We start from the raw sequence: 14,236 nt of genomic DNA on the forward strand, positions 1-14,236 counted from the left end.
TAGGGCGACATAGTGAGATTCTGTTGGAAAAAAAAAATCTAATGATGTGATTAAATGCTTGGCACAGTTTGTGGCACATCGTAAGGAAGGACTGTATAAAAGCAAGCTTCCTCTCCATGAGAATAAGTAACTCTGAGGAAAATAAATAAATAAAAATAAAAATAAATTAAAAGTAAGCTTCCATCATTTTTGTTAGTTTGTTGATATTATTGTTCATATTACCAGGCTACCATTGCCTCTATGTATTTGACATATTGGCATTTGAAACAGATAAGCTATATAAATTTCTGAATAATGGGATTTTTTCCTCGAATTTACTTAAAAGCTATAAATTTGCTTTATTTTCTCTTTGTAAGTTTATTGTGATGATTTCTTAATGTCATTTAAAATGTTGCTTTTTAAAATACAAAGTCCTTTGGTCTTTGAGGAAGAAGGTGCTTATTGTACAGAAAAATTATTCTAGAACATTCTTTGTTCTACTATGTTACTTTTATCTACTGGATATCTCTATTTACTTTCCTTGAAATTGGCAGTTTATTTCTGCTTTCATAATGTATTTTTGAAGTAAAATATTCTTTTTATTGCGTCCTCAGGCATCTAATTCTATAACATATGATACCAAAGAAAAAATAACCCCTGTAGCTTTACAAGAGTCTGGCTTCACATGGGGCAAGATTAAACGTGGTGCTCTTCAGTGTTTCTCACCAAGGTAAACAGTTTACTGTCTTTACCTGATCGCTTTCCTATTTAACAGACACATACTACTAATTTAACCATGTGTTCTAATCTGTTTGGGCATTATGCAATTCAGTGGCAGTTTTAGTTTTACCAAGGAAATTTTACAAAATTAGGTGCTCATAAAGATTTAAATAAATTAATTTTTCTAATACATTAGTAAAGGTTAAAGGCTACTAACTTATATTATTTGTCATCACTACTCCTTAAAAAATTATTTTCCCCGAGACAGGTGCTCTAGCAGTGATGCTAACTGGCTTACATGGCAAAGTAGTACTAAAAGAACCTTACCATTTGAGGAATCATAATTTTTACTGTGAATATTCACCATATGCTAGTACTTGATCTATCTGTGCTGTTTGGAAGTACCTCTAAGTATTATCATTATGTTTAGTAATTAACAAATTGCTAAACAAATGGGAGGGGGCAGTCGGGGACAAGCTGAAACAAACCATTCTTGACGCCCTCCTCCCACCCTTAAGGAATACTACATCTAAATAAAAATGATAGATTAGCATTGATTGAACTAAAAGATGCCTTGACAGTTTCAATTGTCAAATGTATTTTTGGGTATGAGATGAAGGAGGGAGAAAAAAGGAAGGAGTAGAGATTAGAAACAGGGCATGTGGCTCGGCGCCTATAGCTCAACCGGCTAAGGCACCAGCCACGTACACCTAAGGTGGTGGGTTCGAATCCCCAGCCCGACCCGCCAAACAACGACGGCTGCAACCAAAAAATAGCCGGGCGTTGTGGCGGGCGCCTGTGGTCCCAGCTACTTGGGAGGCGGAGGCAGGAGACTCGCTTGAGCCCAGGAGTTGGAGGTTGCTGTGAGCTGTAATGCCACGGCACTCCACCCAGGGGGACAGCTTGAGCCTCTGTCTCAAAAAAAAAAAAAGAAACAGGGCATGCATGAGGTGTCAGGCAGCAGACCAGAAGGAAAGTACACACAACCCCCTCAGGCCAGCTTCTTCCTCAGGTCTTCACTAGGGATGTGTCACCTGCTAAGGCCACAGGGAGTTCATTGTTGACCTCCCTGTATTTAAGAAATTCATTGCGCTTCAGCCCACACAGTCTGTACTGAATATAAAAATGACCTAAAGAAAGGAATATTTATCTCTTTTAGTAGTTTCTATCTAAAAGAAATAAATCAAAATATTATAAATTAGTATACCTAAATAAAAAGATTTGAATTAACAAATGGGTAACATAACTGAATGACAAAATTATTATAATGACCAGCTTAAGAAAAATGTCCATAGTAAATTGTCTGTTTATAGCATTATTTATATGTTAACCTTAGTCAAATTGTCATTGTTTTTACTAGAGAAGTGTCATAGTTTTTAAAAAGGTTGTGAATTTATAACTAGGTAACTGGAAAACTAGTTTAAAAACCCATCTTTGCTACCTACTAACATCAACCTTGGCAAGTTAGCCTTTCTGATAGTTGGTGAACTCATAAGTAAATTGGAAAAATAATACCTTCCCAATATACTCTACAGGGTTGTTTAGAAAATTAACATTGGATCATGGATAGGAGCATGCTTTAAAAATTCTGAAACATAGTAATTACAGGTTGAACAGCCCAAATCAGAAAATCCAAAATCCAGAATGTTCCAATTTCAACATACTCTATTGGGGCATTTTAGATTTCAGATTTTCAAATTTGGGATACTCAACCAGTGAGAAGACAACGCAGATATTCCAAAATCTAAAAAAATTCCAAAACACATCTGGTTTTAAGCATTTTCGTTAATGGATACTTAACCTGTGCAAATATATAATATTTTTGAACACTTATTGTATGCTAATCATTGTTTTTAAATATTTAACTTTCTTTTTCTAGGACAGTATGTCAGTATTCCCTGCATTCTCCTTCAGGGAGTAAAATCTACTCCGAGTAAGATCTTCAAGACCTCTTCATTTTGCTTAGTGGGAATCAAAAATTAAGAATAATAGAAACCATTATTAAAGAAATCAGGATTGAGTACTAATCTCTCTTACAACCAGCTTTGGGGTGTCAATCATATAATACATGCTGAATTTGAGAAAATGAGCAGAGTTTTCTGAAATAATGATCTATCACTTCATTTTTACCCCAAGTAGAAATTTGCCCCTATGTTAATAATACTTGCTATTTTTAATAATTAGTACCCATAATTCCTATTTATAAGTTAAAATAATAAAGAATAATAAGTATTTTAGTGGCCAAGCACAGTGGCTCACACCTGTAATTCTAGCTGCAAGGCCAAGGTGGTAGGATTGCTTGAAGCCAGGAGTTTGAGACCAGCGTGAGCAATTGCAAGGCCCCATGTCTACAAAATACAGAAAAATTACTTGGGCATGCTAGCGTGCTCCTGTAGTCCCAGCTACTTGGGAGGCTGAGACAGGAGAATTGCTTCAGCCCAGGTGTTTGAGGGTGCTGAGAGCTATGATGATGCTAATCCACTCTAAGCTTGGGTAATAAGTGTTTCAGAGAAACAGACTTTTGGCAAATCAAGATACTCTAAGGTTTTACTTGTACATTATTATAAAACTTATTTCCTAATTTGCTGCTTTTAAGTAAGGAAGATTCTACGTAACAGTTTGAAAGTGTAACTTTTTAGAAAACATTTTAATCTATTTTGTAATTTATTAACTCTTCCCCTTATATTTGTTTATTCAGTAATTGAGTAATTGCTATTACTCATTTTAACATTTTTTTACTAATTACATTACATTTACCTTGTAAGATAATTACTAATTACTTGCTATTTAACATTAACCTCTATTAATTTATTAACCTCAGCTAATTAAAATCAAATTTTCAATAGTATCCTAATTTTCTTACAATAGCTACTAAAATATAATTATCTTATAGTATAAAAGAAAAATAGGCTTAAGTAATATAGAATTACTGTTAGATTCATGTTTATAATTTTTCCTATTAGAATTATTTTTTCTTCTCCAAACATTTTAAGGGGAAAAATACATTTTTCTGCTCAATAAATTTCTCAACCTTAAAACACGATGCTATCCTAGAACTAGGAGCAGACTTCATGTTGAAGTTCTGAGTTCTCTAGATGACTTTGCTCTTTCCTTCCTGCAAGTGCTGACAATGGTCAAGAGCCAGAGGACATTTAAAACACCCCAGCAATACTGGCTCCAGGCTCGGTGCCTGCGGCTCAAGCGGCTAAGGCGCCAGCCACATACACCTAAGGTGGCGGGTTTGAATCCAGCCCGGCCCGCCAAAACAACAATGACAAGGCTGCAACCAAAAAATTGCCAGGCGTTGTGGCGGGCACCTGTGGGCCTAGCTACTTGGGAGGCTGAGGCAGGAGACTCACTTGAGCCCAGGAGTTGGAGGTTGCTGTGAGCTGTGATGCCATAGCACTCTACCCAGGGGGATAGCTTGAGGCTCCATCTTAAAAAAAAAAAAAAAAAATACTGGCTCCAGTGGGTTGCATTTGATGGTCCTCTTGTTCTCTTGGTTCTTTTAATTCAGCCTCTTTTTCACTCATGGATATTGCCGACATCTATGAACTTTTACTCTACTAGGTAATAATTCATCTTTAGTAAATATTTATCCTTGCATAACTTGAGAAGGTAAACAAACGTTTTGTTTTATAATATTCCCCTTAATAAGAGATAGAAGTAATTTGGCAGCAATAAGAGATTTCTAATTAGGTACTCAGTTTCTTATAATGTTGAGACTACGTAAGGAATCATTTTTATGCTACATCTTGTGTTCCCTTTACAGTGAAGAAGAACTGTTGTACCTGAGTTTCATTGAAGATGTAACTGATGAAATTTTGAAACTTGGTTTGTTTTCAAACAGGTGAGATTTTTAAAATTGTGTTATAGTAGTTGAGTACATAAAATATTCTTCATATGGTTAATTTTTCAATATTTCTACATATTAGTAAATGAAAAATTATATTGCTTTTTGGGATTATAGCTTATAATTGATACCAAGTTGTAAAGAATGTTTAGTTCACACTCTAAAGCAGATTCACATTACAGGGAAATTATAGGAAGAAACAGATATTTTACTCATTTAAATATTACTACATCTCTTGGTTATTAACAGACTAGAAAAATAAAAATTTTTGCTTCTTATTTACAAAACCCCATAGTCCTATTTTACTTTCTGAAACTATATGAGAATAAAAAGGAAGCATTTTTATCACGTCTGTTACTAGTATTAGATCTAGTAAAATGAGGACAAATTAAAAAGTAGGTTTGCACATTTCACCTAAAAAGGAAAGTTTGCAAACTCAGATCAGATATTGTGTATTGTAGGGAAACTGTATGTTTTGAATCTGGCTTAAACATTTATGTATCTAAAATTCATTGTCAATATTTGCTTTACTCAAAAATAGTATCTTAAATAAAATTCACTGGGCAATAGGCTCCACTTTGTTATGTAGCATAGGACCCTAGTATGTATGTAATATATGCTTTATTCTGTATAATATTCCAAGTGCATGCATTTCCAATAAATTATTTCTATCCTACACATCAAGTGTTTTTTTTAATTAAATATTTTAATCATTGGTATTAAAAGCTATACTAGAAAGACCTAAGATTTTTGGCAGTAATTCTGTTTCCCTCTTCCATCTTAAAAAGTTGGTTAAAAGTGTTTGAATAATAGGTATAGACTTTCCAATCTGCAAGATGAAAAGTTTTGGAGATCTGTTTCATAATAATGTGAATACCTCGTATCCTTAACTGTACACTTGAAAATGTTTAAAAAGTTAAATTTTCTTATTATTTTTTTAAATTCCTAAATAATTCAGAATTATTAACTCTGAGGTTGACTCATTACTTCACTGATAGTAACAAAAGAAGTTAGTTATTTTTTAAGAAACCTTTTGAAACACTCATGTGATAGAGAGAGGAACATGGTGTTGTAGAAAGAATAAACTTCCAAACACAATCAGATTCAAATTCTCCTAATAGCCTGTGGACTATCTTAGGGATGTAGTTTTTTCATCTTTAAAATGGTTTTTTACAATACCTTCCTCTCCCAAAATTGATCAAGATTAGAGGCAAAAAGATTATTATGTGTGTGCCATGTGTGTACCACTTAGTGGTACTTAATAAGAGATAACTTTTAGGTTACTATGTGGATTTATCATTAGCAGGATTTTTTCAAGTGTAATTTAGGAAGCACTGTAAAATCTCTATAAGAAGGTTTTCTTTAGGGTTTGGTTTTGGGCGAGTGTGTATGTATGTGAAAGAGAAGATGGGATTGCATATGTGTGAGAGAAAGAGCTTTTGGAGGGATGTGTGAGAGAGGAGAATTTTTTTTCAAAGAAATAGAAGTAGTATATTTCAGAAACTTTGGCATCCATTATGTCACTGGGTGCAAATGCATAGTAGAAGCCATGTTGTCTTCCAAGTTGGAGAACTTGACAGAACAGGGAAGGATTCATCTTTAGAGAAAAAACATTACAACTTTTAGTAGTTTGGGTATTACATGGCTATTTTATATTTAGTTGATTTTTTGATTTTGAGATATTAACATTTTTATTTATCATTTGTAGGTTTTTAGAACGACTGTTTGAGCGCCATATTAAACAAAATAATCATTTGGAGGAGGTTTGTCTTTCCTTAGAACTTCATTAGAAAAATTCTAACTTAGAAATAATTTTTAAGTTTTTCTATACCCTCAAAGAATGCATTAAAAGAGAGTGCTATTTTTCCCCCTTGAACTTTTTTGAGGGAGGGAGAGGGGGAATAGAGGGGGAAGTAGTAAACGTGTGAGATTCACAGCACTACAGACAAAAGTAATTCAATTTGACTAGCTTAATGAATGTAATTATTCTCACTTTTTCTTAATCCTAGGAAAAAATGCGCCACCTGCTGCATGTCCTGAAGGTAGACTTAGGCTGCATGCCCCAGGAAAACTCAGTAAAGCTAAACGATGTTGAAATTTTAAATTTACTTCATTTGAAAAAGGCTGGGAATTCTGGAAAAAATGAACTTAAAAATAATCAAGAAGTAACAATTCAACAGGAACGTCAAGAATACAGAAATGCTTTGGATATGTTACTGTCTGCACCAAAGGATGAGAATGAGACTTGCTCTTCACCAAGTGGATTTTTCATGCCCGTCTATAAATCAAAGTATTCAGAAGGGGTTGTAATTCAACAAGTGAATGATGAAACAAATGTCGAAACTTCAAATTCAGATGAAAACAATCCGAGTATTTCAGACAGTTTAATAGATCAGGAAACTTCTGTGAATGTCCTTGAAGGTGACAGTGACACTGAAAAGATTGAGACTTCAAATGAATTATGTTGTCTTGACCCACCATTCTCCCAATCTGTTCAGTTCTCTGGTGTCAAAGATGACAATAATCATGACGTGGAATTACCAACTCTTAAAATCATGGAAATGAGCATTGAGGACTCCCCTGTGGATACTTGATCTTCATTAATAAATACCTCAAATGGCCAGTAACTCAACATTACTTTTCCTTTTTTTCTTTTATAAAGATTTCTGTATTAGTTTCCTATGTTGCACAATAAATTACCATAAAGTTGCCACACATTTATTTTGTATCCCACAGTTTCTGTGGATCAGGAGTCTTATCACAACTTAGTTGGGTTATATAATATAATACTACAATCGAGGTGATGATAAGGGCTGTGGTCTCATGTAAAGGTTTAAGTAGGAAACAGCCTGCTTCCAAACTTTTCAGGTTGTTAGAATTCTTTTCTTTGTAGCTGTCAATCTGATAGCTTCATTTTTCTTGCTGATTGATAGCCAGAAGCTGCCTACAGTTCCCCACCCACTTGGCTATCTCCTTAGGCAAGTCACTGCTTGGCTGCTACCTTCAAGGCTAACCAGAGAGACTCTAATAGCAAGATGGAGTCTTATATGATGTAACATAATCAGGGAGTAACTTTTCACTGCCTTTGCCATATTCTTTTGATGAGAAGCAAGCCACCGGTCTCACCCACACTTAAGTGTTGGGGATGTTACACAAAGGTGTGAATTCTATAAGGCTAGAATCATTGGAGTCACCTGAAGATCTGTTAGCCACAATTTCTAAAGTAGCTTTTCAGAGAAAACATATTTTACCCAGACATAAGTGGTTTTGTAGGCAACAGGAAATGGTTTGTGATCTAGAATGGACCTTGAAGCATTATGCCTTGTCTACAGAATTTTTAATTTCCTTTCTCTCAATTTGTACAATATCTGAAGCCTTAAGGGTCTTCTAATTATCAATGAGTTAGAGCAGTATGACAGCTTCATGAAATACTATGTCATGAGTGCAAAGAATCCATCACATCTGCCTGACACCCTCCTCTTGCTAAGTCCATGTGTATATTCCCTGATCCCCCAGTTCCCAGTGTCAAGAATGAGTACTGGAATTTAAGACCACCCTGAGCAAGAGCAAGACCCTGTCTCTACTAAAAAATAGAAAAACTAGCTGGGTATTGTGGCAGATGCCTGTAGTCCCAGCTACTTGGAAGGCTGAGGTAAGAGGATTACTTGAGCCCACATGTCTGAGGTTGCTATGAGCCATGCTACCAGGGCACTCTACCCACAACACCAGAGTGAGACTCCGTCTCAAAAAAAAAAAAAAAACTGGTACTGAGTCAAGCCAATGATAGAGTGATCACAGCCACAAAGCAATTTTACACAGTTTATCACATGAAAGAAAGAATAAAAGAAGAAAGCTACACAAAGTAAAGATACATTCCAGAGAGAGGAAAGGGTCAGCCTCGACGAGTGGAGAAGGACCCAGAGTCTGAGCACACACTACCTTTCAGAAGCTCACTTGTTTGTCCCACCTTTCTCCTGCCAGAATTGGTTGCTATTTTCCACCCTCTGGGGTGATTGACAGATTGGGCTTACATAGCGGACCACCTAACAGGTTGGTTTCTCCCTCAGACTTCTTCATGAAACTCCAGCCATGCTATGCTAATTAGATAATAATGAGCTCTATGTCAGTTATGGGCCAAAAGGTACTTCTTATTGTGGGTATGTTCCCATTAGGGAATAGTTCCTGGCTGTAATTTGGTTCCTGCTTTCTGCCCTTAGCCACTTCTTTGCCATCTGTTTACCCTCCACCAGACCTAACACTCTTACCCTTGTAGTTCATGAATGGGACCCTTAACTATTAGGCCACGTCTAAGAAGATTCATGTCTAATTATGCTTTTTCAACTATTTAATATAATTAAATATTTGAGTGCCTATTATGTACAAAGTTGCGTGTCTAGGCACTGTGGAGGATAAAAATAACCCAAATATTCTTTTAGAAATTTTTGCTCTGCTTTGACATGGCCGGTCTTCTCTACACTCTAGCTCTGGGGACACCTTTCTGTCTCTAGCACTTTGACCCATCCTAAGTTGGATACTTGTTAGGACATGTTGTTGTCCTCTTTCCCTTTAAATTTATTTAGGAATTCTGGGAAGATGGCCAACTGGTAGCAACCCTCGGCAGAGGCTCCTGAGCAGAGGAAGAAAAACTGGACAGAATCAGTCTCTATGAAGCGAAAGGTGGGGAGCTGAGCCAAGAAAGAAGTTTGGCAAGCTGTAACTCCAAGGAAGAGCATTCAAGAAAACAAATTTCAGGTACAAAGCCTATCAACTAGAGGATGGGAGACCACTCACCCAAGCAGGAGGCCTGCCACAGGCTATCTGCAAATGAGCAGGCAACAAAAGACCTCTCATTTCATCTCGCTGGAGAGAGCAGCTAAACTCCAGGTCTCTTTCTCCAGAGAGGTCTCACTTATGAACCTAGACACCACCCCGCCAGGCATTAAAATTGAACAGGTATTTTCCCCCCACAAGTCCAAACTCCTAGTCTACCCTTCCCCCTTCGCATGCCAGTCTGAAGTTCTGTCCCCTACAGAGCACAGAGTGTTTGGTCTTGTCCTGAGAGATCTGGGTATAGTGTGGACCACCAACCATCAGGATGGAATCTGTGACTCATGGGGAAGAAAGAGGGTGTGGGAAGAAAGGGACACTTGGCAAGAGGAGGAGCAGTCCCCTGGTTATGACTATGCCCAGTCAGTGGTGGTGTTGACCCTCTATTTGGATGGTGTCTGGCAGGACGGGGTGCAGAACCCCCAGCTCCGATGGCACCCATAGTGGGAGAATGGTTGCCCCAGGTGGACTGAGTTCAGCAGACAGGGCTGGTCCCCCAGCTCCTGCTGGGCCTGCAGGCAGAGGCTTGCTAGGCATGGACTGAGACCTGAGAGCAAGGGCGTGGTCTCCTGATTCCTGGACTCTTGAGCAGTGGCTTGCTGGGTGTGAACCAAACCTGAGGGCTAGGGCATTGTCCCCTGCAGAGGCTTACTGGTGAGATCTTAAACCTGTGGGTGGGGTGCGGTGCCCTGACTCTAACAGAGCCTTCATACAGTAGCTTGCCAGGCAGTGGACTGAGACTAGCAGTTGGGGATGTGGTCCCCAGACTCCAACTGGTCTGGCAAGCAGAGGCTAGCTAGATGTGGACTAACACCGGAGGGCAGGAGTGTGGCCCCTGGCTCCAACTGGGCCTGTGAGCAGAGAAGCAGACAACAGTGTGGACTGAGTCTGGTGGGCAGGAGTATGGATCCCTGGCTCCAACTGTGCTTTTGGAGACCCTTGAATCCCCCTCTGTTGAGCAGGGTTTTCACTGCCTGAGACAATCTAATTGGAATCTGTGTCTGGGGCTGTCCACTCAGGGACATTCTGAGGTTGACCTTCAAAGTTCAGTAGCGGAAAAGAACTGAAGGGTGGGGGCTGGGCACCACAGCTGTTTCTATCTCTTCACAGTTGAGATTTAAACCTAATACTATGGCTTCTTAGGGTAGGGTAGAGGTTGGCTGATATCAAAACAGAGCTAACTTGCACTATCGCACCAAGTAGGTCCTCAGAGTCTCCAGCCAAAACTCTGAAAGGGGCCTTTGTAAGGTTGTAGGAGGTAAGCCACAATTACAAAGCCTAGTGCTTTGGTAAGGATCTATCTCTACTACCTGGGAACCCAAATTCAGTATCACCTTACGAGTTCTAATAACCAAATGGTGGAAAATATACATAGTGTGAACCCAACAGAAGAACTCTGGCAACATGAATAACCAGAGTAGATCAACCCCCCAAGAAGTGACAAACGAGATACAACTAAGATACCATACCTAGACAAATGGCAGCAATGTCAGAAGTTGAATTCAGAATATGGATTGCAAATAAGATAAATAGAATGGAAGAAAATATATAAATTGAATTCCAAATAGTAGTTCTGAAGTTGTCTCAACAAATTAATGAATTCAAAGCCCAAATCACCAAAGATATGTACATAATGAGAAAATAGCAGAACTCAAGGAAATGAAAAACTTAGTTGAGGAACTCCAAAATACAGTAGAATCCCTCAGTAATAGAGTTGACTAGGCAGAAGAAAGGATCTCTGAAACTGAAGACCAAGCTTTTGAACATTCCCAAACACTCAAAGAGGCAGACAAATGCAGAGCAAAAACTGATCATCCCCTGAAAGAGTTGTGGGATCACTCCAAAAGATCAAACATTTGTCTTACAAGAATTCCCAAAGGAGACAAGGATGGCCCTAAAGGTACAGATGCTCTACTCCAAGAGATTTTGGAGAAGAATTTCCCAAGCATTGCAAGAGATACAGAACTTCAGATAGCAAACAGTTTCAGAACCCCAGTAAGACTCTATCCAAATAAAGCATCCCCTAGACACACATTGTGATTAACTTTGCCAACGTTAAGACAAAGGAGAAAATTCTGCAAGCAGCCAGAGGTAAGAAAAAGCATCATCTACAAAGGGAGAAGTATCAGAATGACTGCAGATCTCTCAGCTGAAATGTATCAAGCCAGAAGATGGTCATTGACCTTCAAGTCTCCTAAAACAAAACAACTTCCAGCACAGGATCCTGTATCCAGCTAAACTGAGTTTCATTTGTGATGGAGAAATCAAATACTTTAATGACATAGACATGTTGAAGAAATTTTCCATAACTAAACCAGCTTTCCAGGATATTCTCAGACTCATCCTCCACAATGACCAGTGCAGTGCTCTACCTCCAAAGTAAACTCACTCAGAAATTTTTGAACAAAACCCAACTTCCACAGTGGTGAAAGGATTAAAAATGTCCACTGGACATCTGAAAATCATGACACCCAAAACACAACCAGGTTTATCAATTCTCTCAATTAATTGAATGGTTTAAATTTAAATTGTCCTCTAAAGAGGCACAGACTGGTTGACTGGATATATACACTCAGACCGAATATCTGCTGTATCCAAGAATCTCACCTTAAAGGACAAAAATAGACTTAGGGTGAAGGGATGGAGTTGTATAATACAGGCAAATGGAAACCAGAAAAAAGGAGGGGTTGCAATTTTAGTAGCAGATACAATTGGCTTTAAATCAACAAAGATAAAGATAAGGAAGGTCCCTACATATTTGTCAAAGGAAACTCCCAACATGAAGAGATTTCAATAATTAACATTTATGCACCCTACCAGAATACTCCTCAATTCATAAAGCAGACCCTAATGGATATGAACAACTTGATATCTTCCTGCACATTAATAGTTGGAGATTTTAACACCCCTTTGACAGTTTTGGATAGATCCTCCAAGAAGAAACTAAACAAAGAAATATTAGACTTAAACCTGACCCTAGAACAAATGGACTTTAAGGACTTCTACAGAACATTTCACCCTAATAAAACTGAATATACATTCTTCTCATCAGCCCATGGGTCATCCTCCAAAATAGATCATATCCTAGGACACGAGTCTAACCCCAGCAAATTTAAAAGTATAGAAATTATTCCTTGTATCTTCTCAGACCACCATGGAATAAAAGTTGAACTCAACAGCAACAGGAATTCTTATACTCAAACAAAGTCATAGACACGAAATAATCTTAGGCTAAATGATAGCTGGGTCAAAGATGAGATTAAGAAGGAAACCACCAAGTTTTTGGAACAAAATGATAATGAAGACACAAATTATCAAAACCTGTGGGATACTGCAAAGGCAGTCCTAAGAGGTAAATTTATAGCATTGGAAGCCTTCATTAAGAAAACAGAAAGAGTTGTTTCTCAGCTACTCGGGAGGCTAAGACAAGAGAATCACCTAAGCCCAGGAGTTGGAGGTTGCTGTGAGCCATGTGATGCCATGGCACTCTACCAAAGGCAATAAAGTGAGACTCTGTCTCTACAAAACAAAAAAAGAAAAAAGAAAGAGAGAGAGAGAGAAAGCCAACAACTTCATGGATCATCTCAAGCAACTGGAAAAGGAAGAACATTCCAACCCCAAACTCAGCAGAAGAAAAGAAATAACCAAAATTAGGGCAGAATTAAATGAAATTGAAAACAAAGGAATCATTCAGAAGATCAATGAAATAAAAAGTTGTTTTTTTGAAAAGTTCAACAAAATTGATAAACCTTTGGCCAACCTAACCAGAAATAGAAAAGTAAAATCTCTAATATTATCTATCAGAAACAATAAAGGAGAATTAACAGACACTTCAGAAATTAAAAAAAAATCCTCAATGATTACTATAAAAATCTCTATTCTCAGAAATATGAAAATCTGAAGGACATGGACCAATACCTGGAAGCACGCCACCTTCCTAGACTCAACTAGAAAGAATTAGAAATCTTGAATAAACCTTTATAAACCACTGAAATAGCATCAACAATACAAAATCTCCCAAAAAAGAAAAGTCAGGGACCAGATGGCTTCACATCTGAATTCTATCAAACCTTTCAAGAGGAACTAGTAGCTATATCATACAACCTTTTCCAAAGCATAGGAAAAAGAAGGAATACTTCCCAACACATTCTATGAAGCAAATATCACCCTGATGCCCAAACCAGGAAAGGATCCAACAAAGAAAGAAAATTATAGACCAATATCATTAATGAATAACAAAGCAAAAATATTCAATAATATCTTAGCAAACAATTCAACAACACATCAAAAAAATTACACACCATGATCAAGTTGGTTTTATTCCAGGGTTAGAGGGTTGGTTCAACATATGCAAATCTATAAATATCACATCAATAAAATAAAGATCATATGATTCTCTCAATTGACACAGAAAAAGCCTTTGATAATATCCAGCATCCTTTCATGATCAGAACACTTAAGAAAATAGACATAGAAGGGACATTTCTTAAACTGATAGAGGCCATCTACAGCAAACTGACAGCCAATATCATATTGAATGGTGTAAAAGTGAAAATATTTCCACTCAGATCAGGAATGAGGCAAGGATGCCCACTGTCTCCACTGATATTCAACATAGCAATGGGAGTCTTAGGCATCGCAATCAGGCAAGAGAAGGCAATCAAGGGTATCCAAATAGGGTCAGAGGAGATCAAATTCTCACTCTTCACTGATGATATGATCCTATACCTGGACAATCCCAGGGACTCAACTTCAAAACTCTTAGAATTGATTAAGAAATACAGCAGTGTCTCAGGAAACCAAATCAATACTTACAAATCGGTAGCTTTTATATATGCCAACAATAGTCATGCTGAA

The 14,236-nt window shown here is 37.6% G+C and overlaps 1 protein-coding gene across 4 annotated transcripts in view; it reads left to right on the forward strand.

The window, feature by feature from the left end:
- Positions 1-7,184, forward strand: part of SPATA7 (spermatogenesis associated 7) — a 42,859-nt gene extending 35,675 nt beyond the window's left edge. For 2 of the 4 annotated variants that reach the window (XM_003786967.3, XM_023511575.1), the window contains 5 exons: positions 594-709; positions 2,579-2,632; positions 4,472-4,549; positions 6,261-6,315; positions 6,562-7,184. In XM_003786967.3, the coding sequence (XP_003787015.1) occupies positions 594-709; positions 2,579-2,632; positions 4,472-4,549; positions 6,261-6,315; positions 6,562-7,146 (888 nt within the window). In that variant the 3' untranslated portion in view covers positions 7,147-7,184. The remainder of the gene's footprint in view (positions 1-593; positions 710-2,578; positions 2,633-4,471; positions 4,550-6,260; positions 6,316-6,561) is intronic. The other 2 variants (XM_023511576.1, XM_023511574.1) reach the window with 2 other exon arrangements.
- The last annotated feature ends 7,052 nt before the right edge of the window (positions 7,185-14,236 follow it).

Source organism: Otolemur garnettii, unplaced genomic scaffold (genome assembly GCF_000181295.1).
Source record: "Otolemur garnettii isolate 467f Iridium unplaced genomic scaffold, OtoGar3 scaffold00020, whole genome shotgun sequence".
Lineage (NCBI taxonomy): Eukaryota > Metazoa > Chordata > Mammalia > Primates > Galagidae > Otolemur > Otolemur garnettii.